Here is a 27,924-nt window from a genome sequence, read left to right as displayed (position 1 = left end):
GAAGTTATAAATTAATATGAATTGACAAACAGAAAAATTTGCTTTTCTTTATTGTAAAGAACAATTTTACTAAAGTTCAAAATTAAACAGCAAATTCACATAAAAAATACATATAAAAAACATTGAGATTTAAAAAAAAAAAAAAAAGGAATACGTATTTATAAATTGTTTATTTGTTATAAAATGTGCTTTTAGATTTTGACATAAGTGCAAAACTGCAAACAAGTTTTTTTCCTGACCCACTACCTGCATACAGAATCAAATGAGGAAAACTTAAACAAAAAGCATGGAAGTAAATAGAAAAGCCATTTGATGGATAAAACATATTATATATATTTTTTAGCATCATTATTCTAACAAAAGCAAATTTTAAGGAAAAAAAGTTGAAAAAACAAAAAAGAAGAAATGATAAAGATAAAAAAATACATTAAAAAATGACATTGAAATGAAACACATTTAATGAACATAAGTATGTTATCTGCTGTATATACACATAGCGGTACCAATTCAACTTCCAATGTAACTAGCATATATGTTAAAGATAAATCTTATATGTGCTCAATTCACAGTTCATCCATATCACCATTCATCAATAATGAATCTTATTTTCATTGAGTAAACAGTACTATATAGACTTTGGTAGCATTCAGTGAAGAAAACAGTGAAATAGCATTTGATACAAACAATTTATTTGAACTTCTTTGAATTAATTAATCCCAGTCGAATTATAACCTCCTAGTAATTTTTCATTACCCCAAAAACACGGAACACTTCACATTTGGTGCAAATTGATCATTAGAGGGTGAGTGAATTTCTTTTTTTTCGAGATGAGTGAAACTTACTACTTCGCAGATCATTCTGCTCATAGTGATAAAGAACAATAAAAACTTTTGGATGCAGATGGGTTAAGAATTTATCTGACTCTAATTAAAGGGTGCAGAACGAGATGCCAATTGGGTAGAGATGATGATAATTGGTAGAGGTATAATGTTTTTTAAGTGATTTTTTTTATTCTACTGGTCTTTTTCCAGTTCTTTTTCATAGCAAAAAGAGGAATTTCTTTTCAGTTCTTGGGTTTTTCCCTACTTTCATTTAATGTTGTTTAATTGTGTATTCATAACAGGAAACTATATTTGTTTATGAATAAATAGGTCTCAAAATTAGCTAGAAAATTATGTAATTCAGTAAAAATAAGATTTAGTATACGTTATTATACAAGTAACACATAAACACAATATATATAAAGTACAAAAACTTTTTCAGTAATCCCATAATATGACGCATGTGTAAAATAAGCGTGTCAAATTAAGTATGAAGATGTCTAATATGATTCTGTCACATAAGTATTGATTTCTTACTGAAAGTGGAATTTATGATGAGCAGTTGGAGCAAATTTTTTTTCATTATTCTTGCAAATTCAAAAAAACTGCATGTTGATGTTACACAACCCATGCAAAAATTAAGTTTTGTTTTCACAATGTGATGTTACCTGACATCAAACTATTTATTTTTGATGGCTCGTGTACAGTTACATGATCAAGAGCGCATAAACATTTCCTCTTGCGCAAGAGCAACACATATTATGAACGCTCTTCAATAAAATTTTAGAGAGACTGCGTTCGAAAAAGAGTTTTGGCCTTCTGTACTGCTCTATACAAAATACTGGAATTTTTTTATAGTGAGATATTGGATACTGTAGAAAACGTGGGCAGGCCACCTCCACTGAATATTTTCTGGCCATTTGATCAGCTACAACTATGGCAAACTTTGTTGAAGTGTAGTGTGAAATAGTTTCTGGAAGCTTTTTGGGGTTTCTACTTTTTTCTTTTGGGGATATTTTATTGCGGTGGCATTTGTTTCCTGTAGCGATGTTTCATGCAAATGTTTCACTATCTTCATTGTGTCAGATAATATTGCTCTTCGATTTCATCTCACCCTCCCTACTAAGCTCGTATTTTTAAGCTTTTACCATTTGAGTCAGCTTCAGTGTAATGAAAAAAGGTGTTGGTTGAGGCATTTCTGCCCTTGTTCTCAAATTTCTTGATCAGTTGCATCACTATGTGCTCTGAGAGAGAGTTTTGTTGTACTTTGATCCTTCCCAAGGTTGGGAAATTCGTTCAAAACGTATTTGGTGCAAGCCAGAATTTTTCTTTTTCTTAGACATCGTTTGCCTACAGAAATTTCAGCTACGTGTTTTTTCTAGAGTTAAGCTCTTACTGTCCCAAAACCTTTCTTCAATCCCATCAAGGTATTCCAGGTATTCAAGTCTTACAAAGGAAAAGAATACTTAACTCTACTTGCCGTTTCTCATTGAAAAAATTGCTTAAGTGTGAGATAAATGAAAATGAAGTTTGATTTGGGTCAAATTGACCCACTCCGTGGTTCTAGTGTTAATGAAGTAGGCTTTCTTCTGATTTTTAGCAGATGCAAACTAAGGAGTGTAGGGAAAGGTTTTTCATTGAGAAATCATTTTTACAAAATACTGCGCTTATCACTGCTAAAATAAGATGCTTTTATGGAGGCGAGATATCTTGTCTTTGCCACTTAAGGGTTAACATAAAAAATAATACCTTTTTTTAACACCCTTTGGCCAAAAACCTAATTAAAAAGTTGCTCTCTCTTGATGCAAAAAAAAAAAAAAAAAAAAATTGCATTTCTAAGTGCAATATTCACAAGAGCGAATTCAAAAATCTGAGAAAAGGTGGGGGAAAAAGTAGCAAAAACTAATAGGTAACGATTTTTTCCCAACTTTTTCCCATTTTTTGGAATGCCAATATTACACTTAAAAAGGTAGAATATTTTTTTCAGCATCAAGAGAGACGACAATAATGTTCTGATTGTGTTTTTGGGCACAGGGTGTTCATATAAAACTTTATTTTAATAACTATACAACCCCTTGCAACATGAATCACGTATCAGAAATTTCTGAATTGGCACATTTATGTTCTGCAAGAATGACTTTAATATCTCTCATCATTTTCTTACTATCCCATTTTGAAAACAGTCAATTGTGAGAACACTTTTTAAGTACCATATTCATGTCTGTTGAGTGTATTTAACAATGTTGATGCAGACTATGAGTATCTTGAGATTATGTTGATAAATGTACATAATCATGGATGATAATGAAATTGATGTCTCTGTGGAGTTACAGCAAGTCGCTTACCATATTTATGTAAAGGACCATTTGTAGTTCTATCATGAATAAAAAGAAATGACTCGTGTCCCAAACCAGAATGTTTGGCATTGTTCTGCAATGAGCCCTTGGCTGACTGGAAATGTTCTGCAGTAAAAATTTCCATAATTATGTTTTCTACACTTTTCTTAAAATTCTTTCAGATTTTTCTGCGAAGTATGCCACAGATTCAGCCTATTCGGCTTTTGAGTGGGGGCATGTGTCTTTTCCAAATAATACAGCACACAAAAAAAGTGACTAATTGAATTTTGATCTAGAGTAGTTTCCGAAAGCGAGCGATGGAATGGTCGGGGGGGGGGCTACAGTAGAAGCTGCAGAAGTAACATAGGATCTTACAGGTTAACTTGAGTTGGGTATGCATGAGATAAAAAAATTTCTGAAAGGGGTTTGAGTATTTCTGAATTAAAGTGTTTGGGAAGATATCTGCCAAGTTACCAAGGATGTATAATGAATTATTTATATTTAGGCCTATAATTTACTCCTAAGAACTTATGTATCATAAATTCATGTGGTCATTTGCATATATCTATAGTATTTATTTTATAGATGTTGTAAATGTTGAAAGTCTTATTTCTTTTATGCCATGTGGTACATCTCTGTGATAATATTTTTATATGATATATGAAACAGTGAGTAGTCTGTCCAGCATTGGGAACCATTTTTCATTTCAAAAACCTTATCGAAAAATTCTTTTTTCAGTCATGTTCACAGAGTGATACAGAAGATTGGTTGATACACATAAATGGACTTGTACTATATCTCTTGGTTGTTACAAAGCTAGCACACATTTCTTTCATATCATATGCAAACAAAACAAAAAAAAAAAAAAACATACCAACACATTGCTACTGCAGCCTTCTGACATAGTGCTTGGCATCCTAATTTAGACATTTAAAAGAACAACATTTTCAGCCTGGGGAGGTTGAGATTCTTTTTTATGAGGCTTGCGGGGGACTGAAAATTATTTTTTAATTATATATAATGTTGATTTTAGCACAGTAAACAGAGAATTCATGAATAAAATAAGTGAACCACTTCATGCAAAAACGGCAAAAGTCCATTCGTTAAAAATTTACTTGTTTACATTTCCCGCTTTTGGGTGTTTCATGCCAAAAAAAGTTGAAAAAATTCCCTAGTGGAATATTTACAACATATATGCTCAATCCATGGCAAGCAGGCTGAATATGCAGCCTCCAGAATCATCTGATGTAGCCCGCGACTTCAAACCAAATTTTGTAAAAATGAACTAAGTGGCACTTTTTTACAGATCACTCAAGTGACCCGCGGAGAATGACTAGTATTGTGAGAGAATGATAGAGTCTAGAATCGCGAGAGAATGATAGAGACTAGAATCGCGAGAGAATGATAGAGAAGAGACTAGAATCGCGAGAGAATGATTAGTCTATGCTCTGTGTGAACTTCATTAGTTCAGAAAAATAATTTTAACTACTGAAAAATACTTCCTTAATAAAAGTATAATTTAATAGATATTTATAAAAGGTAACAAAGAAAAGTGTTTGAAATACTAACCTTGTGGTTTTGGTGCATCTTGAACTAATGTATCATTCCTGCAAATAAAAAACAAAAAATAGATTTTATGACATGATTTCGCTCTTCACTTGCTTATGCAAGATATACAGAAAACTGGATGTTGTGTGAAGATGCTTATTTTTTGAATTGTTGGTTTTGGGAATGAAAAAAAACAACTTGTCTCTACTGGGAATCGAACCTGAGCCCCTCGTTTGCCAGACGTGTGCTCTCACCACTAAGCTACAGAGTAAATAAAGAGAAGAGTATACACTCCAAAGAAGGAAAATATCTCTTCTATAGCTTGGTTGGAGCACTCTTCCAGCATACGAGGAGCCCTGGTTCCATTCCCAGTAGAGGAGTTTTTTCCTTCCTAAAATGAGCATCTTCACACACAACATCCAGTCCTCAAAGCAGAATATGCCAAAATCTGCAATGTACGTCGCAGAACAATCTGGAAAAATTGTAAGAAAAATGTAAAAACTCTATTATGATAATTTTCTATTGCAGAACATTTCCAGGCAGCCAAGGGTTTGTTGCAGAACAATGCAAAACATTCTGCTTTGGGGCATCCAGTTTTCTGTACATCTTGGACAAAATATATTTCTCTCTCAAATTTTTTTTTTTTGATTGTTTCGTGTTAATTGTATATTGAAATGTCCTTTAAAAAGTTTTTTAATTAATTGATTGATTAATTTGAGTAGGTATCTTTACTAGGATCATTAGAGTTGGGTACACATGTACCTCAGGTCAACTTAAAAAAAATCATTAAAACCATTTAAAACTGTTAAAAATGAAGAAGGTACACACGTGTGTATCTCTGCAGTGAAGAAGTTATGCAAGGCTACCAGATTACAAAACTTAGAAAATGAGGATGCATGAGCGTGTGCCATTAGCTAGGTCACATTTTTATATTTATCAAGCAATCAACGCTTCATTCATTTTGTTTATTTCTGAGTGGGAAAAAAAAGAGGTAACCCCAGGACCATCTTAACACATGGGCCCGACCTAGCATGGAGCTCGGTGATAATGAGATGTGATCGTATGATTTTGAAAAGAATGGAAATTGGTAGATTGATATTATCAGAGCAGGAAGAATAGGCTACAGAATATTACTTTGCCCAGGCAGCCCATTATTTCTTGGGAAAACCCTGTGTAACCTCCTCCCAGTGCATGGTATTAACTGCTGCTAAGTGAACAATGGTATTTTTGAGACAGATGTTGTAGTTTTCTTCTAGAGCTGTTTTTGGATTGTATATAGTAAGAGTACGCAAGACTGTGGCTAGAATAGCATCTGTCCTGCTCTGAAGCTACTTTGGGTTCCCATTTACAGCAAATTTTCACGGCAGTTAATCGAAGGGTGTGAATATGATTGGGGTGAAAAAACAGTTAAACATGCACTGATGAATAGCTATGTGTTTTGCCCTTGAATTTTTTTTTTCTCAGAAAGAAAAAAAAATTCAGGAAACCTGAAAATGAGGTCAAAAGGGGGAAATTTCAGAGAAACATTTGAGAGAGAGAGGATACTTATAATCAGGGTTTGGTTTTTGACGTCAAAAACTGTTGACGTGACAAGCGTCAAAAGCAGGTTTAAACAGTCAAAATCTTAAATGAATGCTTTTTGATAATGTTTTGAACACAATAGGTATATAACATGGTGGAAAACGTTTTTGTATATTACAATGTTTTATTTTTAAACATTAATTTATTACAATAATTAAAACAAAATATTATAATTTGCAATTTTGAGTTTGGGTCATTCCATTTCAAATCACCCGGCAAAATGCCAAAATGACACCCATAATCTCAGATTTCAATGATTTTTTTTTTATTTGTTGCATTTACCATCCTTATTTACCGTGTGAAATATTATTTGCATATCTCTAAAACTTTTTGAGAAAAAAAATGTTGAAATTTGTCAAAAACTGATGCAGATGACTTTTCCGAGGCTCAATTTTTAAGCGGCATTGTTTGAGAAAATAAATCATAACTTTTTCAATTTTCAATATATTCGAGTGAAATTTTCACTAAAGTGTTCACAAAAACATACAGAATATGAATAAAAATAATTCATACACTTACATTTGAAATTTACATGCAATAAAATTATGTAAACTTTGTTTTTGGAATTTTTCGTTAGAAAAAATACAATTTTTCAAACGTATTTTTAGACCAGAGGCACAGCAGTTACCAAAACAATTTTTATTTTAAATTTCTCCTAAATATATGAAGTAAAATACTGGAGAAAAAAAATAATGGTTTTTTGACCGTTAATATGTTTATTCTGGCTCGCAACACAAAATTCATCGAAATAAGACTGGATCGTTCCGATTTCAAATCATTCAACTAGATACTGAAATGCAACCCATCATCCCGGATTCCAATTATTATTTTTTATTTATTGCTTCTACTATGCTTGTTGACTATGCAAAGTTTCATGTACATGTCTCAAATATGTTTTGAGAAAAAAAATGTTTTCTAACCTCACGAATGACGTCTCTTAGGCTAACCCCATTCAAGCAATATTATTTGTGAAAATATATCATAAATTTGCAGATTTTCAATACATTCAAATGAAATTTCCACTAAAATGTTCACAAAAACATGTAGATTATGACTAGGAAAGAAAATTTAAACCTTTGCATTAAAAAATTAGATTGCAAAAAAATCGTTGAAATTTTATTTTTGATTCTTTTTATAATAAAAACATGATGGCTCACCTTTGCTTTTTCATTTACAAAAGCTCTCCTGCTTTTCGCACAGCATATTCAGTGACATTGAACTCTTCAGATTTTTTTCCGTGTTCCCCTTTCTTAAAGCAGGGGCCAGAGTTAAAATTTACAGTTTTTTCCTTGTTGTGATGGCTAAATTGAGTCTTATTTCTAATTTACTTTATTAAAATAATCATATTTTCTTTATGCTTAATATCTTCATTAAGTGTGCTTTGAGATTCATTTTCTGGTAATTGTTCTTCAAAAACTTTACAAACATTTGATTTTAAAGTGTTACAAGTAGATTCAATTTTTCTTTTGGCATTGTTTGACTCCCACTGTGGAGCTACCCTATGAAGTTTAATTGGTGACTCTTCTATGTTCTGTAGCGATGAATTTATTTCTTTAAGAGCTTCTTGTTTAATAATTGACATTTTTCCAAGTTACTTCTCTACATTACTATCACTGTTCATCTCTTCATAGTATTCAGTTTCTTCAACTAATTTATTGGTGTTTATATTCACTGTCCCTACAGGCATGGCATATTTTTTGCCCTGGAATTGATTTTGTACAACCATTTATTTCATTTATACATGAAAAATACAAGTTTACTATCCTTAAACCTTTTGTTATTTTTTTCTTAGGACATTTTAAAGGATTAAAGCATGCTTTCGGATATATTTCATACTTTGAGAAAAAAGCTCTATGATGCTTAAACACACAGTAGATAAATGTTAAGAACTTGCTCCACTCCTCAATATTGATGTCCGATGGGGCCAATGATGTAATGGGTAACAGATTTTACACTTTTGCATAACACTTTTTATGACAGTCAGATCCAGTTTCTTTTCCAACACTATAAATTTTAAGTGTATTTTCTGAAATTTTACTCTGAATTCCAAAATGATGATATAAAATATTTAGTTCAAATGGAAATTGTGTTATCATAAGAAAAATTTGCTAACCCTGGAGTAGGCTACTTTATGGAGTACATTCTCTGTCTTCAGCAAGATCATAATTGAGACTTGCATCATTTGATGGGGGTGGGGGCAGTTTAGTTCTAACAGTTTTTAGTTTTCGCAATGAAGCAGCAGCAGTGACTTTATCATCACCTGCTGGAATGATAAAGTCTTATAATTAAATAAGACACCAGCTGCCCTCTGAAGGACAAAGACCAGTGTGCCATAGTTTATATCTTCACAGAAGCTATTATTATTTTTTACAATCATCATCACAACAAGAAACATCTCATCTAATATATCACCACCAGGCATAATATACATTAGGTTTTAATTCTACTCTTCCATCTGCCTCAGCTACAAAAATCAGGCTGTATCTGGTAATTATTTCATTCTTTGTGATTTGATGGCTCATATTCTGGCTTTTTATCAGCAATTTTAAATTATTTCTTGGAAAAAATCTATATAGGTCTGTATTAAATATTATAATGTAGATTTTTTTTTCACACAAGTATAACCATTTCATATTTATCATATATATTAAATATATGTTTATTAAAATATATACTGTAAAAATCAAAGTAATTAAAAAAAAAATTAACACTGTTGTGGTAAAATAACTTTATAATTAAGCATGTTAAAAAACTTCAAAAAATTAATCTATATATATGATTAATATTATCTGGATTTATCAAATATAAAATAATTCTTTATGCAAAAATATATCAGATTGCAAAAGTTTGTCTTTGTTGCATCATAAGAAATATTTATAGATCAATTAAAAGTGAAATTAATTATTTGGAATTTGAACACTTCTAAGAATCTGAACATGAGGGTTTGATTTAAAAAATTATTTTATTCACCAAAAACCTTTTTTTTTTCACCAACTCCCATTTGACACATTACATTAACATTTCTAATTATTTCATGAATTCATCTAATCCTAGAATTTTAAAATTTATTAATTGTTTTGAATTACTGTGCATTAACTACTCATGAAACTTAATTTAGTGAATACTGTAATAAATGTATAAGCATACATGAAAAATAAAATATAAATTTCTTTTTACTAAGCATGAATCATTATATTAAGTCAAAATGTACAAATATAATTAATGTAGTCATATAAGTACAATTGTGTTTTGTTACTCAAATGTATTAACTGTCAAAATAATGTTTACTTTTCTACAGTTTTCTTAATATAATAATATGTTTATTCCTTATATTATGTTTCATTTTTTAGGAGTCAATTTTAAAAAAATTGAAAATTCATGCTGTGCATCCAAAAAAAAGTGTTTAAAAATAAAAAAATAATTAATAAAAAAAATTAAATTTAAATGACTTTTTTCCTCTAAGGTTTACATTTTTTCTATTCATAATCTGCATTTTTTTGTGAGCATTTTAGTGGAAATTTCATTTGAATGTATTGAAAGTCTGCAAATTTATGATATATTTTCACAAATAATATTGCTTGAATGGGGTTAGCCTAAGAGACGTCATTCATGAGGTTAGAAAACATTTTTTTTCTCAAAAAATATTTGAGATATGTACATGAAACTTTGCATAGTCAACAAGCATGGTAGAAGCAATAAATAAAAAATAATAATTGGAATCCGGGATGATGGGTTGCATTTCAGTATCTAGTTGAATGATTTGAAATCGGAACGATCCAGTCTTATTTTGATGAATTTTGTGTTGCGAGCCAGAATAAACATATTAACGGTCAAAAAACCATTATTTTTTTTCTCCAGTATTTTACTTCATATATTTAGGAGAAATTTAAAATAAAAGTTGTTTTGGTAACTGCTGTGCCTCTGGTCTAAAAATACGTTTGAAAAATTGTATTTTTTCTAACGAAAAATTCCACAAAAACAAAGTTTACATAATTTTATTGCATGTAAATTTCAAATGTAAGTGTATGAATTAATTTTTATTCATATTCTGTATGTTTTTGTGAACACTTTGGTGAAAATTTCACTCGGATATATTGAAAATTGAAAAAGTTATGATTTATTTTCTCAAACAATGCCGCTTAAAAATTGAGCCTCGGAAAAGTCATCTGCATCAGTTTTTGATAAATTTCAACATTTTTTTTCTCAAAAAGTTTTAGAGATATGCAAATAATATTTCACACGGTTAATAAGGATGGTAAATGCAACAAATAAAAAAAAAATCATTGAAATCTGAGACTATGGGTGTCATGGGTGGGTGATTTGACATGGAATGACCCGTTTTTCAACATAGGAGTCTTATAAAATATAGTTTTGTGGTTCATTTTATCTAAGCTACTGGTAACCTGTGTTCAATTTGCTAAGCGGAATAGAGCTGCTTATTCAAAATATGTATGATAGTGGCATCACAGAGTTAGGTCTTACAGTTCAGAAACAATAAATAGGTATTAAAACACTAAAAAAACTTATTGTCAATGTTGTCAAATGGTTTTTTAACCTCATAGATATGCTAAATAAAAAAACACTTACTTTTATGTAGATTAAAGGGTTTTACATTCGGAATTATAATTACTGAGAATCTATTTTGATATTTTAAATTTTCTGATCGGCCCAAAATTTTATTCCATGTAAAAATTCTCACTCACAATCTGTTAATACACTAATTAAACTCATTTATTTTCATCTAAAAATTTCTTGGAGCTCAGGGTGTATAAATTTACAGAGTTTTAAAGAATATTTTCAACCAAAGCAGAGCCGACTGGACTTGATACCCAAAGCATTTGTTTTGCACATTTAAAATTAAATGCAGCTTCAATTGGGAAAACCATTGCATTATAAATGCTAGTAAATATACCATATCATAGTGCAGAAGTAAGAATAAGTTTGACTAAGGATGTCACAGGAGTTTCTTATGCTTCATGTACAAGCTAGCATTGCCAAATTAAATGACATTTTAGTCCTACAATTTAGTATTTTGATCGCTAATAGATAGATATATTTCAATGTTATGTACAATAAGAGCATTATTTTAAGTATCAGTGATTATCTAGATAATTTAATAACAGAAATCAACATTAAAAAGTTCATTACATCATATATCTAAACACTTGTCTGTTGTAAAAAGAGAACAGCAGATGGTTTATATCAAAGCACATATATAAGCAGTTGAAGAAATTTTGGAAGGTCAAGAATCATCAGAGAATGTCAAATCATTCCACAGTTTTCCCTTCAGTGTTTATGCTATGCTTTATTCAAATTGTATATTTCATAAGAAAGAAAACCATATATAGTTTTTGTCCAAAATAATTCTGTAGAGAGTAGAAAATTATTTTAGAATCGTATTAAAAAGATATTTATTCTTTGTATAACATAGTCACTTTAAAACTTGCATGCAATTAATGTGTGCATTTCCAATGACAGTTTAAACTGTCAAAAACTGCCATGTGTCAAAAACCTAACCCTGCTTATATAATGACACCAAAAATGGAGGTCTGGTAACCCTATTTTTATGTGGTGATCTATATATCAAAAATGAAATTAATCTTGAAAATAAAGTGTCTCTTTGAATAACTTTCTTTTTAATTTAAAAAAGGGGACCTGTGTGTGTGGGGAGGGGGGTGTCTTAGCTGTTCTGATAAGTTATGGACGCACATGCATTCCTGAAGGGGGATCAAGTTTACTGTCCTATCAATTTATTACCGTCCATGCTGAGAAAATGTTTCTGAGTATAGTCATTGCATGTACTGACACACTTCTGGTGAGTATTACTTATTTTTGGCCCAATAATGTAATCCACTCCAATAATTTCCATCAGTCTGCTGTTGCTGTATTTCTATCCAGTCCCTACTTTGTAAAGTTTCTGCATGGTTTACTAGAACGCCAACATCACTTTTTACTATCTTTTCTGCTTTCTCCTAAAAAATATGATAGGAAAAGTATTACTGTTATTAATGTGTTTCAAATATTCCAACACTGATCATGATACAAATTCTGTAACTATATTGAAATTCTCTAACTTGTTGGTCGAGAAATCAGATTAAAAGTTTCAATGATGGAAGTATTTAATTGTGTACCACGAATAAATCAATTTATTCGGAAGTCCACACTGAGCCCCAAGTGCCCCTCGTGCAAAGAGTCCTATGGGGCTCTGCCATAGGAATTATATACTGAAAAGTGCAAGTTAAAAAATGTCAAGAATTGCTGTCTATACTAATCTGATTGTTATAACTTTGGTGACTAAAATTTGAATGTATTTAAATTTTTTTTTTTCATGGTCATTGAGTTTCTAATTATATTCTAAAAAATATATTTACCCATATTGTGTAGAATAGAAAATTATGCACGTAAATCGATTTGAATACTCACTTTCAAACCTGTGTGAACTAAAGCCTCTTCTTGTTTTTCATACTCCTTGTAAAATTTCTCTTGGAAACCTCTTGAGTTCCTCCTCTTTATGCACAACCCTTTAAAAAATTACCATTTCAAAACACCAACTTATTGAATGAAAACTGAAAAAAAATTTAGGCTTTATATAAAAAAAAAATTCACCATTGATAAATTTGACTGAAGATCGTAATTCACTATTAATAATAACCAAAAAGAAAATTAACTCTTTTGGAGCAATATGTTATCACACATGTAAGAGCTAACTAGAGCTGAGGCACACTAAAAAAACTGAAAGAGGTTGTCAGGTTGAATTTCTCAATAAGGTTGAATATTCAACCTTATTGAGAATTCATGTTCACTTAAGTGAACATGTTCACTAACTGAAGGATGTACCTAGACAAGATTAGTATTGAGCTACTGAAAGAGGCATAGAACATCCAGAGAGGAAAAATAAGAAAATAATTTATAAATTTTTTATGAAGCATTACTAGCTGAGAATAAATAATGGTTCACATTTTTTTAATTAGATGCAAACTTGTAGCAAGTATTGAAAAAAAAGCTGATTCTGTAAATAATATTAAAATACAAATATATCATCGTGTTAAATTTGATTGTCAGTATCATGGCACAATAAAAATCTTTCAATTAATTTTTTTTTCAAATATTTATTTAAATAATAAATTTCATAATTAAATTCAATCATTGAAAATTAGCAATGATTTTAATTTCAATTAAAAATACCAATTTTATTCATAACTAGCTATAATACCCGGCGCAGCCTGGGTTTTCTTCGATGAGGCTTTTTGGATCACGTGCTGATCTCTCTCTTTCTTTGAAGGACATACAAACTGTGTCTAAGTTAACCAATATGGCGACTTCTTGCGCGACTCATGAAATAAACAAATCTAGATTTAAAGAAACGTAGAAATGAAAATATTTTTCCCCTTTTTCAAGAGGGGGGGGGCTAGGTTAATTAATTTATTATTAATTAATTAATTTCGATCCCCTCCCCCCGAACTTCTTGTTTTAGCTTCAAAAAATGCTCTATTCAGAATTTTTTCAATGTACTTTATGGGCCCATAATTAATTAAGAGAATTTGCATATTTTATCGAATATCATGAAAAGAACTGAACTGAATGTAAAACCACTGCTTCTAGACAAAAATGCAAATCTTGTACGTCAAACACGTAAGCGTACACGTGTGTGTAGGCGGAGCCAGTAGAGAAACAGGCTTTATAAGCGCGCGTAAGTCAAGACGCATTTCGTTCGCTAGCACACCTCGGCGAATTTCTTGGTGTTATTTTGCAGCAATCGGTTAATTTCAAATTGTAACAGTAAAAATGAGTAACCACCAACGTTTAGATGATGGAATGAGGTGACGAATTGTGGGGAGGCTAGAAGCAGGCCAATCTCAAGTCCAGATTTGTAGAGAGTTCAATTTAACGCCCAACGTCGTGTGTAACTTATGGAAACAGTTCCAGGATACCGGATCCATCGAGAGAAAGCCTGGGAAAGGTCGTCCAAGAGGCACGACGGCCAGAGAAGATCGCCATTTGTCGATTATAGCGAGGCGTAACAGGAGTGCTACAGCTTCTCAGCTCTCTCGTGACTTGTATGCAGCCACAGGAACCCGTGTATCAAGGGTGACTGTTTCCAAAAGATTTCAGGAGAGAGGGTTGTTTGCAAGAAGACCTGCTGTTTGCGTCCCGCTCACTTCTACGGACAGGAGAATCCGTTTATCATGGTGCAGAGAGCATAGAGATTGGAGTATCGATGAATGGGCGACCGTTGTCTTCACTGATAGTTCAGCCTAAGCACCGACTCTCGCCGTACGTTCATATGGAGAGAACCAGGGACCCGCTACCTACCCTCCAATGTCCGCGAAATCGACCATTATGGCGGAGGAGGTTTAATGGTCTGGGCAGGCATCATGTTGGATGGCCGCACATCTCTCCATGTCTTTGAACGAGGCACTGTGACTGGTGTGACGCATAGGGATGAGGCCTTGGAGCCCTATGTTCGCCTTTTCAGGGGTGCAGTTGGCCCTGAGTTCAATTTAATGGACGATAACGCGAGGCCACATAGAGCTCTTCTGCTCGACGATTTTCTAGAGAGTGAGGATATTTGCCGGATGGATTGGCCAGCCAGATCTCCAGACCTTAATCCTATAGAGCATGTCTGGGACGCTCTGGGGAGGGCAATTGCAACTCGCAACCCTCCACCGGGAACCATCCAGGGAATGAAAACAGCGTTGCTGAACGAATGGGACCAATTGCTACAGGAAATGATAAACTGCCTTATTTCAAGTATGAAATCACGCTGCGAGACCTGTATATCTGTAAGAGGGGACCATACCCCCTATTAACCCATTTTTTTGTTTATTCTGCAACCGCTGTTTCATACCTTCCGACTCCAACGAGTGTTACGCACGATCATGCATGTGTATTACAATTATTGAATGGTTATTTGTTTTGTATTGTATCAATGTATGTACATATCAAATTTCATTAAAATCGGTACAGTGGTTCTAGAGATAATCGACCAAGTCTGTAAATTCTCTTAATTTCTTACACCAGTGTACCTCATATTCAATTTTCTGGACTCCGTATCTCTAAGCGCACTCAATATTTTAAAAATCGGGAATTCAATTTTTAAAATTATTGATGTGGCAGAAAACCCCACTAAATTTCCGCATTTCTATAGTGGAATCGGCAATTTTAACACTGATTTTCTTTCTTCTGGAGGTGCTGGTCTAACTGTATTCAAAAAACTCTTGAGCCTAAATTTGAGAAGTAATAAGCACCCCTTCCTCCATATAAGTTGGCTAAGAAAATGAAATGAGTTTTGTATAGATTAAGTAAATGAAAAAAAATGTGTCCCCTTCTCATTTCGATATGACCCCACAAAATTTTGTTTAAATTGTGACACTTTAAATATAAATATGGTTTTATGATTCTGCTGAAGATTTTAGGAGAGATAAAAAAATAAAATCACAAAAACATAGTGACGATTGTACTCACCACAGAGGACACAGATCACATAAACGAAAGTAACAATCATGCCAACTAATTGGGATATCGCCTTCGTAGTAGTATTTCCCTGGGGCTTGAATAGATCTGCCACTGAAGATGTGTTGTTTGATGTGCTGTTTGATGTGCTGTTTGATGTGTTGTTTGATTCAAGTGAGTTTGAACAGGCAGGTAAAACTGTACTGAAAAAACATTCAGGTATGCTGCAAGAATAAGAGGAAAGTTTGTACATATTGGAAAACAATTCATGCAGTGTTTGCTAATGTGAAAAACGGTTTCCACTGCTGTAACTAGGCAGGGACACTCGCACAGGCAGGGCCGCAACTAGATGCTTGGTCACCCGGGGCAAGTGCGCATTTTGGCGCCCCCTTGTAATGTTGAGGGTAAGGTTTGGGAATGAAATTTGCACCCCCTCTGGTCTAGCACTCGGAGCACGAGACCCGCCTGCTCCCCCAGTTGCGGCCTTGCGCACAGGGCCCACTTGGAAATGGGGCCCAAAATGAACCTAAATGGGCCATTCTGGGCCCAAGAATAGGAAAAAAAAAGTCTAAATGCAAATTCTTACACAACACTGAGGTTTTCGCCCTTTCACTTTATTTTTACTTTCCCAACCTGCTGTTGCTCTCAGGGCTTCCTTAAGAGTACGAACTCCTAATTTGTTTAATAATAACTCCTACTTAAATGAGTGGCTGTTTAATTGAAAATCCCAGTATCGAAACTCATCATTATGAGAGACTCCTACATCTCAGATTGTAATCAAGTCGTCCCATGTGTTATGATAACCTTAGTTACTCTGTACTACTACTTAACCATACATACATTTTCTAATAATTCTTGTGGGGGAATTTCTAACATTGTTACATGCAGGAACAAGTTAACTGTGTGTATATTAGGGGCTCTCCAAGGTATTTATATTGTTATAGTTCCATTTATACTGGTACAGCCCAGGTCGATAAGATACTCGCCTAAAGTAAGAAAAGGATGTTTAGAGGTGTCCCGAGTTCGATACCCGGTTCGTCCTTGTCAGAAAACTTTTTTGGCAGGAGTAAAACAGAAACGGCGACATGCCCGCAGAAAAAATTGCTACCGCAGGGAGTCCCCCGTCAAGGGGTTAACGCACCAACCTCTCGATGAGTATAAAAAAACAAGCCTGCCGTTCGGAATCGGTAATAAATTGTAGGTCCCGGGTCTAATTAGCCCTCGTGTGCAGAAAATGACCGTAGTGCGACAAAAAATGATCAATGGAATGAAAGAAATACGCTACCACATACAATGTGGATTTCATGTCTGGGTACTCAAACATTCTTAGCTACATTGGAGAGAGAACATTGGTCTGGAAAGAAATGAAAAAACTGAGTTTTTTTTTTTAAATTAAAGTAAAATGTGCGAAAAATTTCAGCCAAAAAAAGAGTGAACTTTGTGGTGATAAGGAAGGTTTCCCAAAGTGATCAGTGGGAAATATATATATTTACACAACCCATAGTCAAAGAATTGTGTTCTCAAGTTTGTTTTTTTTAATTCCAGTCATAACTGGAGGTTTTTCTTAATTTCTACGTTATTTATGGTGACAATTTGCGATTACCAGTATTTGGAATAACAATTTTCGACATTTTCTGGAAGAAATATGGTCAGCCTATGAGTTCTTTGATGCAAGGATTCCCAATTTGGGGCCACGGCCCAATCGTAGAATTATAAAGAAAATTAATGCCAAGTTTGAAAACTATATAAATTACTTAGAAAGCAAAGTTTAATCAAATTAACGCACGAACTCTGCAACGTTGGTAGACTGCAGTAGCAATATTATGATTTGACAAGAATTGTACTTTTAAGACATCTTATGATACACTGCGTATTGCTATCGCAGCATATTTACTGGTGCTGGACAGAATATCCTCCATGGTTCGAAAACATTCCCACTGATACATGCCTGAATGAATGAACGCCAGGGTCTCTGCCACCGGAACTATCCCGTTTCCGAGATCGTGGCAGAGTCTGGAACAAAGTGAGTGTGTACACCTAACAGTCTGAGTGTGTAGTTAGTGTTGTGTATGATATATCAGTGCTGCCATCTATACTTCAAATTGTGAGTGAAGTGTAATGATTGAATATTTGTAATGTTGTAGGCCTGTTGCTCTCTGTGGCGAGACTTTTTAACGGGGAGATAGGCTCGCATTCGCGCCTTGAAGTTGGGAACCACAGAAAACCAACTTCAGCCGACCACCACTGTTTGGTACGAACCCGGATCCTCGCATCGCGAGTCCGTCACTATAACCACTCGACCACCACAGCGGCACGGATACATGCCTGTAGTTTCTGCTATTGGGGAGTCCCATGGCAGATTCCCAAATTTCCGACGGGTCCACGACTAAAAATATTTAGGAACCACTGCCCTAATACATTTGAATTTGTTCATTGTGTTTCATATCGTGTAAAGAAATAAAACATAAAGCTGATGTGTGTACCTAAAAAATAAACATTGTTACTAAATTTAAAAAAGAAACTAGTAAATATTGTTTGCATTACTTTCCCTCGATGAGAACCAAAATTATCCACGAAAAGAACGGCAGGGATGCACGGTTAATACTCTCGCAGAAAACGGGACTTGGAAAGCATTCACCAGTCTTCCTAACTCTCACCCAAAGATACTGATGAGTGATCATACCTGGAAATCGAAGAGATTAAGTATGAGATGACGATAATGAGGTGTTACGATAAGTGTGATAAATCCGTTATTATACATAATAACCAGTTGTTATGCGTACTTATCGGGAATTTTGGTAAGTTTTATAAATTTCCCTAAATTTATCATATTTACCGGCGATTATGTATAATACCCAAGCGTCGCGTCGTTGGTAAACATGATACAGTCAATTAGGAAAGAGAAAAATTCTTTCTGAATTTTCTCTCTTTCTTAAACTAATGTATCCGCATCAGCCAGCTGTTAAAACTCTCCGTAATTCCCGTTTTAACGAATACCGTTATATCGAAAATCTCGTTTTAACGAAAACTTTTCTAATCCCCCAGACAGGTTGACATAGGAACAATATGAAAATCTCGAATTTCTTTATTCAAAATTTCGTTACAACAAAGTGATTTCTCTGATTGTTATTACGACAGAGAATCGTTATTACGGGACTCCCGACTGTAAATTATACTAGTACTACTTAATCGTACATGCACCTCGTGCACTTTTCTCTTCCGACTTTCCACTAACGAATCGGCACATGCCAGAATGTGTGGCCTTAACGTATCTATGTTGTAGAATTGCGCTTGTTTCATGTTGCCATTCATTTTCTGAAGTAAAGACGGAAATGCTCGAATTTTCATGTAATTCCAGTGTCGTGTTGTAGGTCTGCCTGCTCTCTGTGGAGAGACTTTTTTAAATGGGAGACCGGCTCGCGCGCATTCGTGCCTCAGAACCAACTTCAGCCGACCACAACTGTGCCGTTAACGGGGTTCGAACCTAAAGACACGACCGCACAGCGGTACTGTAAATCATACTAATATGATATAATTTCTTTCATACCGAGTACAACTCGGGTCTATCACAATCTATGAGCGATTTACTACCTAGTGAGGTGTACCGGAAGTGTAAATGTGTGTGTACCTAACAGTCCAAGTGCGTATGTAGTGTTATGTTTGATTTTTCGGTGTCGCCATCTATATTTCAGAAGTGAAGTGAGTGATGTGTTATGACAATCACATTTGTATTGTTTGTAAGTCTGTTGCTTTCTGAGGTGAAACTTTTTAAGGGAGAGATATCGGCTCGCATTTGCGCCTTGAAGTTGGGAACCACAGAAAACCAACTTCATCCGACCACCACTGTGGCGACGGTGGGGTTCGGACGCGAGTCCGTCACTATGACCACTCGACCACCAAATCGGCACTATATGATATACTATACATGATAGTTCATACATGTATTTAGGGACGGACTTGAGCAGATGCGAAGGGTGCGGCCGCATTGGGCCGCTAAATTTTGGGGGCCGCAAAATGGGATAAAAATGCTTTGATTGCATTTTGACTTTAGCGTTCTTAACGTTTGACGTAATGCTTTGACTTCCCTTTAACAAAGCAAATAGCTTGAAATTTTTTCCCCCAGACCTCTAAAATTCAAACATCGAACCCTCTGGCCTAGAGTTTTCACGGAACTCCTCCCCTCCCAAGCCAAGAGAAAAGTGCAGGTGGATCCAGTGCTCTGGCCGTTGAACACGTTAAATTCGTCTTTTAAAATTATTCAATATTACACGAGGCATAATCATGCTTTCTTGGCTGAATGAGTATCTAGTTGCTGCTCTGGGCAAATAATCTCTAGCCCCGATAGCTCTCAATTTTCACGTGTCTGCGGGCACACACTTGCATTTCTTTTTCGCTGTTCAGCGGACTATAGTCCAAATTTATTGAAGAGAGATTAGGTTTTTTTCTTTTTTTTTCATGACCATGAAATAGTGGTTCGATATTCATTCTCGGGTGCCAATGTAAACCTGGCGGGCATCTGGGAAACCTCGTTTTAGCTATTTTTATACCGGGATAAAAAATACTTAAGCCCGTCACTTGCATGTATTGTATCACAATATCGGGGTACGATCGTAAATTTGTTATTATTTTATGAGAAACGATTGTGAAATTTGTTACCATTAAATTGGTATCCGACTATATTCATCACATATACTTGACTCATTTTTTCATATTTATCAAATTCACCAATTACACTAGGCTATTATGCATAATCATAAATTTCATAATCATAAAGGTGATAAATTTCAAGTATTTATCAAATTTACCAACGACAATTGGGGTTAATATGCATATTCGCCAGTAAAAGTGGTACATTTATCGAGTTTACCAAGACGATTATTAAGTGTGCATAATAACCGATTAGTCATATTTACGAATACCGTTAGCGTTGTGTATATACAAGGTGTCCTATAAGTGCTAGCAAGCACGGCCTTTATCACATCAACCGTCCGTCGTCGTAGAGGTATGATTCCAGTTTAAAAAATGCTCAACACGTGTTCCAAAATTACCCTGTACCAGTTTTGAGAGTGAAAATATTACATAGTGTTTGGAAAATAAAAAAATCTAAATTTTTATATATGGTTCTCCCCCCCCCCCACCCCAACTGCTCTAATTTCCAATTAAAAAGTTGTTGTCCTGTCTCTCCTGATGCCAACGAAGAATTTCATTGTTTCTAAGTGCAATATTCAGAGATATTCGTGTTCGGAAAACGGAGGAAATTTGGGAGGAACAGCGTTAAATGCGGGAAAACCGTTTTAACAGCATTTGACGTCGTTTTTTCCCAAATTTCCTCCGTTTTTTGAATTCGAACAAGTCTGTGAATATTGCACTGAGGAACATCGAATTTTTTTTGTTGCCATCAGGAGAGACAGGGCAACAACATTTTAATTGGTAATTAGGGCACTGGGGGGGGGGGGAACTATAAAAATTTATATTTTTTATTTTGTTGCACGCTATATCAGGCATCCTCAACTCATTGCTCGCGTGGGTGCTCGTGTCCGATTTTGTGGTGCTCGCGAGCATCTGGTCAACGTCCCAAGTAAAAACCTTGCACAAATCCCACTGAAGGATTGAAATTTCTGATTTCATGCATGAGTATGTCACATTTGCCGTGGGGGGGGGGGGAGATACAGAATGATGATGATGATGATGATATATGAAATGATGATGGGTACAAAAAAGTGCTCACGACTAGAAAAGGTTGAAGACCACTGCACCATATTTTCACTCTCAAAACTGATATAGGGTGATTTTTGAACGCGTGTTGAGCATTTTTTAAACTGGAATCATACCTCTACGACGGATGGTTGATGAGATAAAGACCGTGCTAGTACTTATTACAGGACACCTTGTGTGTGTGTATACAAACACACGCACACAGTCGAATCCCGTTTTAACGAATACCGTTATAGCGAAAAAAAAAATCTCGTTCTAACGACAACTTTTCTATAATCCCCTAGATAAGTTTACATAGGAACAATGCAAATATATCTGGAATTTCTTTATAACGAAATGATTTCTCCGGTCTCTTGGAGTTCGTTATACTGGGAGTCGACTGTAGTAGTAGTAGCAGCATTTTTTTTAATAGCACATACACAAAAGGAACGATAAAAAAAAAAGTAGGAAAACTTGTTAGTTCAGGTGTCTTTCAATGCGTCAACAACGAGGCCACATGTGGTCCTCAAAGCTTTTTGCAGTTGCCTGTCAACAGGAAGGCTTACATACTGTGGTCACAGAATTTATATACTAGAAATGCTGCGGAAAAAAAATTGCAATGAAAAAAAAAAAAACATTTTAAAATTGGTGAAAGAAGTATAATTTCCAAATTACTTTAAGAAAACATTTCAGAGCTAAAGAGAAATAATTTCAAATTATTGAAAGAAATAATTTCAGAATTACCGGGAGAAATGATTTCTTAACTATTGAAAGAAATAATTTCGTGGAAATAAATAATTGATGGGGGGAAAAAAAGATTTTGCGATTCGTGACAATTTATAATTAAAGGAAACTATTTTTATAACTGAAGAAAGAAATGTCTTCAGAATTAATGAAGATTCATATTTATTTATCTATATAGTATGTAAAATTGATTTTCTGTGTGTGTGTGTGTGTGTAAGTTCTCTATAAAAATCTGCAATTTCGATTGATCGTCGTCAAAATTTGCATATATACCAAACGGGAATCGACTTGAACGATATAAGCTACTTCAAAAGTCCTTCAGAGAGCTGGGAAAATGCCCCAAATGGGCAAAAAAACTCTGGCAACAATGGTTTCTGAGCCTCAACAATCATTTTCGGAATGTTTACTTTGGTTACCGTGATTCCCTAGCAATGCGTTTCAGACATTCGTATGCTTTTACAACGGTTTGTCACTTCTTTAATGCTGCCCGTATTATGTATAATAGTTTATTTCTTTGTAATGGTTTGCCAGTTTTTCAATCCTCCCAGTAATTGAAGAAAATCCGAGCAGCGGCGGGTATTATACAAAAAATATAATTTCAGAATTGATGGAAATTTATCTTTTGTAAAAAAATAATAATAATCATTTCAGATTAAAGGAAATTCATATTTTATGAAAAAAAATAATTTCGGAGGTAATGGAAATTCATATTTTATGAAAAAAAATAATTTCGGAGGTAATGGAAATTCATATTTGACAAATAAGTTTCAGAATTTGAAAATTCATATTCAACCCTTACAGCGGCAATCCCGAGATACCTCGTCAAACTTGATCTGCATTATTTCAGTCACCCCGAAATATCTCGGGTTCTTAACAAGCTTTTACTTCCAATGTGGCAGTTATAATGCTGCCAGCGTATGCCCCGAGGGGCGGGACGCTAGGACTTTAAGCAGTTATAATGCTGATCAGGAAAATTTAAAAACCGCTTAAAGGGTTACACTATAAAAATTTGATAAAAGTTCGTTTATAAAACTTGAAAAATGCAACCAATAGGCGGATCAGTTAAGTTCGCTCGAATGTAACGCAACAGATTTGCTTATTAGTTACATTTTTCAAGTTTTATAAAAGAATTTTTATCAAACTTTTATAGTGTAATGCCGACCTTACAGGAAGTTCAGTTTAGATTTTCAGGACCAAACGAGGAGATGTGTCCATGCCCACCGGAAATACTCCTCGCTTCATTCGGTCCTCAGCGTCGAACTGTACCAAAGCCCCCTAGACAGGGCAGCAACTAGGGGGTTGCAGCCGGGTCTGGTGCTCCGGGTGCCGGACGAGAGGGGACGCAAATTTCACTCTTTAACCTCTCCTTCAATATTATGAGAGGGCGCCAAAATGCGTGCATGCCCCGGCTGACCAAGGACGTTTATAGTGCAATACTGGCCATTATCAGAAACGCTGTGAGTAGTAATTTTCTTTGATAAAAGTCAGTCTCATATTTATCTGTTCACTTAGGCGTTCCCCTTCACGCCCAAGGAGGCCTACTTGGGTGTTAACAAAAATTTGATTTTTGTTTACATTATAACTTATTTCAGTACAAGTTTCAATGATATCATTCATTTATATATTTTTTGATATTAAATAATAATAAAAGCATTATCGTTTCATATAGTTCAATACATCCTTCATGTGTTGCAACGACATACCAAATGCGTCTCATTGACGATTTTAGCTAGGGTTTATATTAGGAGCATCGTGAAAAATCATGATAGGGCTTATTTTCGGGGAAACACAGTAACCACTTCACATAGAAAAACGTTTAAATTTCGCCTCCCCACAAAAAGAAATGTTAAAATGCTGTGCATTTCATGCATTAAAAGGGCCGTCGTAACGAATTCGCGGACCCAGAGCCAAAATAGTTTTTAAGACCTGTGATTTTATATAGGCTGCATGTTTCGAAATGCCGAATTCGGCATCCAAAAGGTACATATAATTACAGAATTTTCAGAAATGATAAAAAAAACCATAATGAAAGAAATAATTTTAGAATTATTGAAAAAATATTCATAATTGATGAAAATCTGATATCTCAAGAATATAATTAATATAAAAAATTGCTGCGGAATTACTAAAAGAAATAACTTCAGAATTAATGACAGCAATTTCAGTATTGTTAAAAGTAATAATTTTCATAAGAAAATTTAAGAATTTTTGAAAGAAATAATTTCTAGAAAAATACTTTCGGAATTAACGGGCGAATTTCAAATTCATATGAGGAAATTTTATTGTGATGATTTTTATTTCAGATTTTATTGAGGCTGTCGAATGTTGTAGAAAACACGCACTGGAAAATATAAATGATATTCGCACGGAAAACTGTCTAGCCATCTGATCTCAACACAGTGGTTCTTTTGTCACCCGCGGTTCCCTTGCCCAATTCATTGTTGACCTGCGGCTTCCAGAATAATTTGGTATATATTTTCCCATAAAAGAAAAGCACTTCAAAGCATAGACAGGCGCACAAATCTTTACCTCCAGCCAGAGGGAGAAAATATTGGGAGGACTGAAAGATGCTGGTCGTCCCGTAAATACGGGACTTAGGAGCGTATACAGGAGAAGGGGAGGATACATTGCATTGTTTTTTTCCTTAATTATTAGGGGGGGGGGCTCAGCCTCCTTACAAAATTTATTGGGGGGGGGCTCTCAAATGACTTCAGCCCCTAGGTTCCGACGCCTATGGCTACAGTTCGTCACGACGACGCCCCCGGTCTTCTTTTACCGGACCAGATTGCAGTCACAACCAGGATTAGCAGGCAAAGAATTGAGGGGAAAAAATAGGAATACCATTGACAAAAGAAAAGAAAAAATGGAATTCCTAAATTAGCGTAGCATTCATAAAAGTTCTGTTGTTCCGAATCATATACCTTGAATATTATAATTATAGTATTATCCCGAACCATCCTTTGTCTGTTGAGGTACCACAATGCGGTAATCGCATTATAGTATTATTTATTAATGTTTCAAAAGATTCAAATTCTACATGCAACAAATGAAAAAACTTTCATTTCCACAGAATGAAGTATCAGAAGGAACAGTTTCATTGCAAAAATAAAAAAAATAAAAAATTTCTAATGTTATTTAAACAAAATCTAATTGATCTCCCCTCACCCCGTGCTTTTCTGTAAAACCCCCTCAACTCATGACGTGACGTGGGGTCATCTGATAAGAAACGCGCCTCAAACCTAATTTTTGTAAAAATCAACTAAGCGACACATTTCCAGATCACTTAAGTGACCCGCGGCACATATTTAGAGATTACTGCGGTACAGTTCCAGCGCTCAATTGACCCAGGCACATTTACAGATCACTGAAGTAACCTGCGTCACCTTTCCGCATTCCCCAAGTGTCCCGTGGCACATTCCCAGATAATTTAAGTGACCCGCGGCATAGTTACAGATCATCGCGATACAGTTCCAGAGTACTCAATTGACCCAGGCACATACGAGTTTTCTTGTATCCAGCAGGGAAAGACAAATCCTAGGCGCCAGGTTCACCATTGGTATTAGCACATAAAATTTTCTTTGCGTAATTACTGAATTGCAGGCTGAGAGCAGCACAAAATGTTTGGAATTTATAGTAGCATATCTGCCAACATGAAAGAGGGTCACTATGCCCTGAAAAAATCAAAAGAGGCACTAATTTGGATCTTTTTCTTCGGGTAAAAATTTTTATGGTGCATAAATAATTGTTCTTGTGCGTATATATTTTTTTTGCGATTTGTCCAGCCTTGGTATACGGCCCATGGGGCCCAAGCTCCCCAAATATTTGTCACCATCACCATAGTAACCTATGGAAATATTAGGGTTGAGCCGCCCCCGAGAAAGAAAAAAGGGAGGGATAAAATATAGGAATAGCATAAGAGGGAACTGGTGTAAAAACAAGGAGGAGTTTGTGATGAAAGTAGGAAAATAGGAGGACATTTCTATATAAAATAGGAGAACTAAGAAAAATAAGAGTGCACAAGTTAACCCTTTCGCTTACAAGCAACTAAACGAATTCGGATGATCTTTACTTGATGAATTGGCGATAAATATGGGAACCTTGTTCTAACCTAACTGCACGTTACAAAAATTGAAAGAGTAGAAGAGAGAGAAAAAAGGAAGAAGAAAAAAACAAACGTGAAAGAGTAAAACAGTATAATAGATAAGTAAAAATAAGAGTGTAGGTACAAAGTAGATTTCTCTTTTCACCCTCACCCTACCTGTTCTCTTCCACTCGTATATGTATGTGGGGAAGGAGCAAGTACTCATCGACCTATATCATGACCTTCGAAAGTAATACACTCAAGTAATGTCACTCACGTAGGTCACGCCTATATACGACCGTCAACGTTGGAAACCGCGTCTGGTCTCTCCTATGTATACGTCGAAGACTTTTTTTTTTTTCACCAGACGCGCCCCGCTCCCCATCCGATAGACATCAGAGCGTTCCCGAAGGTCGGACACGCCTGGAAAATACAGCCAACTTTTTTTTTGCGCGCGCGCGTCAACGGACGAATAAATAGATCGTAATCACCGTCAACGCACAGATGTACATAAAATCTTGATCGTCAATAGAAATCAAGAAGAAAAGATGACTTAATAATCTTCGTCTTGAGCATCCTTTGCGCGCCCGTCGTCACGCCGGGACTGCTACCCCCCAAATCTATATTAAAGAGCTTAATACAGCTTTGGCTACCTCTCTGGAGCGTTCGCTATCAATCCAACGACCGACAGCACGGTACACACCACCAGAGGGCGCTCGCATCGGACATAAAAGATACATCATATGTGGGAAAAACAAATCACTATCAGGGTATAGAAAAGAGAGAGAAAAAAATTATAGGGTTACAACAAAGCTTCGCGATGATGAGGAGTGAGGAAAAAAAGAATTTAGTCCACTGGTGTTTGGACGCAATATTCCGTTCTTGATCGTTAAGTGGTTACATTTATGAAACTCCATAGGAAGAGTACCATAGCATTATCTATATTTTCGGCCATATATATACTAGTACTTTTATTTCATCGTTAGTCGGTCAGTAAGAAGGCTTTCAATTAGCCGAATTAAGCACATCTATATTGTAGGAAATTTGATATAATTTCACGAAATATTGTATTTGTTGCGCATGGAATGAATGTTTATAACGTTACCGGTCAATTAGGTAGAACTGAAAATATTAGTAAAGCTGATGCCAGCATAATGTTTCAGTATTTTTAGGAAAAGTCGTGAAATTTCATCATTCTGTACAATCTGGTTAATTACAAAAATGGACCGGGAAGATCGGAAACGGTGCAAAATGTGGTCCGTCTAGTGTCATGAAAAAAAAATGCAGCTTAAAAAATAAAAACAGCCACAAAATGGCGTAAGAATTTAAAACGTGTAATTTTTTTTCAAGTGCTAAAAAAGAAATTTTTCCTTACTTAACAGCCCGAGTGTTAAAGCCGGAAGTACCAGTATTAATACGCCATACCAAACGGCACGCATATGGGTGCAAGGACACTCGAAGGCATTTTCAAACGTCACATGTCCGATGACAAAAACTGCGATTATCGTCAACAGAGAAACGAAAGAATTCTGATTCTTCACAATAAAATCCTGCACTTTTTGATACATTTCTGGGAGCCCTGTAGAAGCCATGACTGACGCGCACGCTCTCAAGCAAAGCACTGAGAAATGACAGGGGAAAAAGTTGGGAAAAAAGTTAATGCTTC

General features: G+C 35.0%; 1 protein-coding gene across 2 annotated transcripts; it reads right to left on the bottom strand.

Annotated features, from left to right (window-relative positions):
• Positions 1–27: 27 nt before the first annotated feature.
• LOC149079056 (calcium homeostasis modulator protein 6-like) lies at positions 28–27,916 on the bottom strand. 2 transcript variants are annotated; one of them, XM_089241333.1, is made up of 8 exons: positions 27,634–27,916; positions 18,284–18,422; positions 15,752–15,963; positions 12,710–12,807; positions 12,113–12,258; positions 4,727–4,764; positions 4,032–4,150; positions 28–246 (listed from the first exon to the last, which is right to left on the bottom strand). In XM_089241333.1, the coding sequence occupies exons 1-7, from the start codon at positions 27,848–27,850 to the stop codon at positions 4,080–4,082; spliced, it is 921 nt and encodes a 306-aa protein (XP_089097459.1). In that variant the 5' UTR covers positions 27,851–27,916; the 3' UTR covers positions 28–246; positions 4,032–4,079. The 2 variants fall into 2 exon arrangements, with proteins under 2 accessions (XP_089097459.1, XP_089097458.1); XM_089241332.1 differs by having other exon boundaries at positions 28–4,150; positions 27,634–27,895.
• Between the last annotated feature and the right edge of the window lie 8 nt (positions 27,917–27,924).

Source organism: Pholcus phalangioides, unplaced genomic scaffold (assembly GCF_987345545.1).
Source record: "Pholcus phalangioides strain wild (caught in Gottingen) unplaced genomic scaffold, Ppha-v1.0 ptg000013l_1, whole genome shotgun sequence".
NCBI classification, from domain to species: domain Eukaryota; kingdom Metazoa; phylum Arthropoda; class Arachnida; order Araneae; family Pholcidae; genus Pholcus; species Pholcus phalangioides.
Note: the sequence above shows the minus strand (reverse complement) of the source record. Positions and strands in the feature narration are given on the sequence as shown.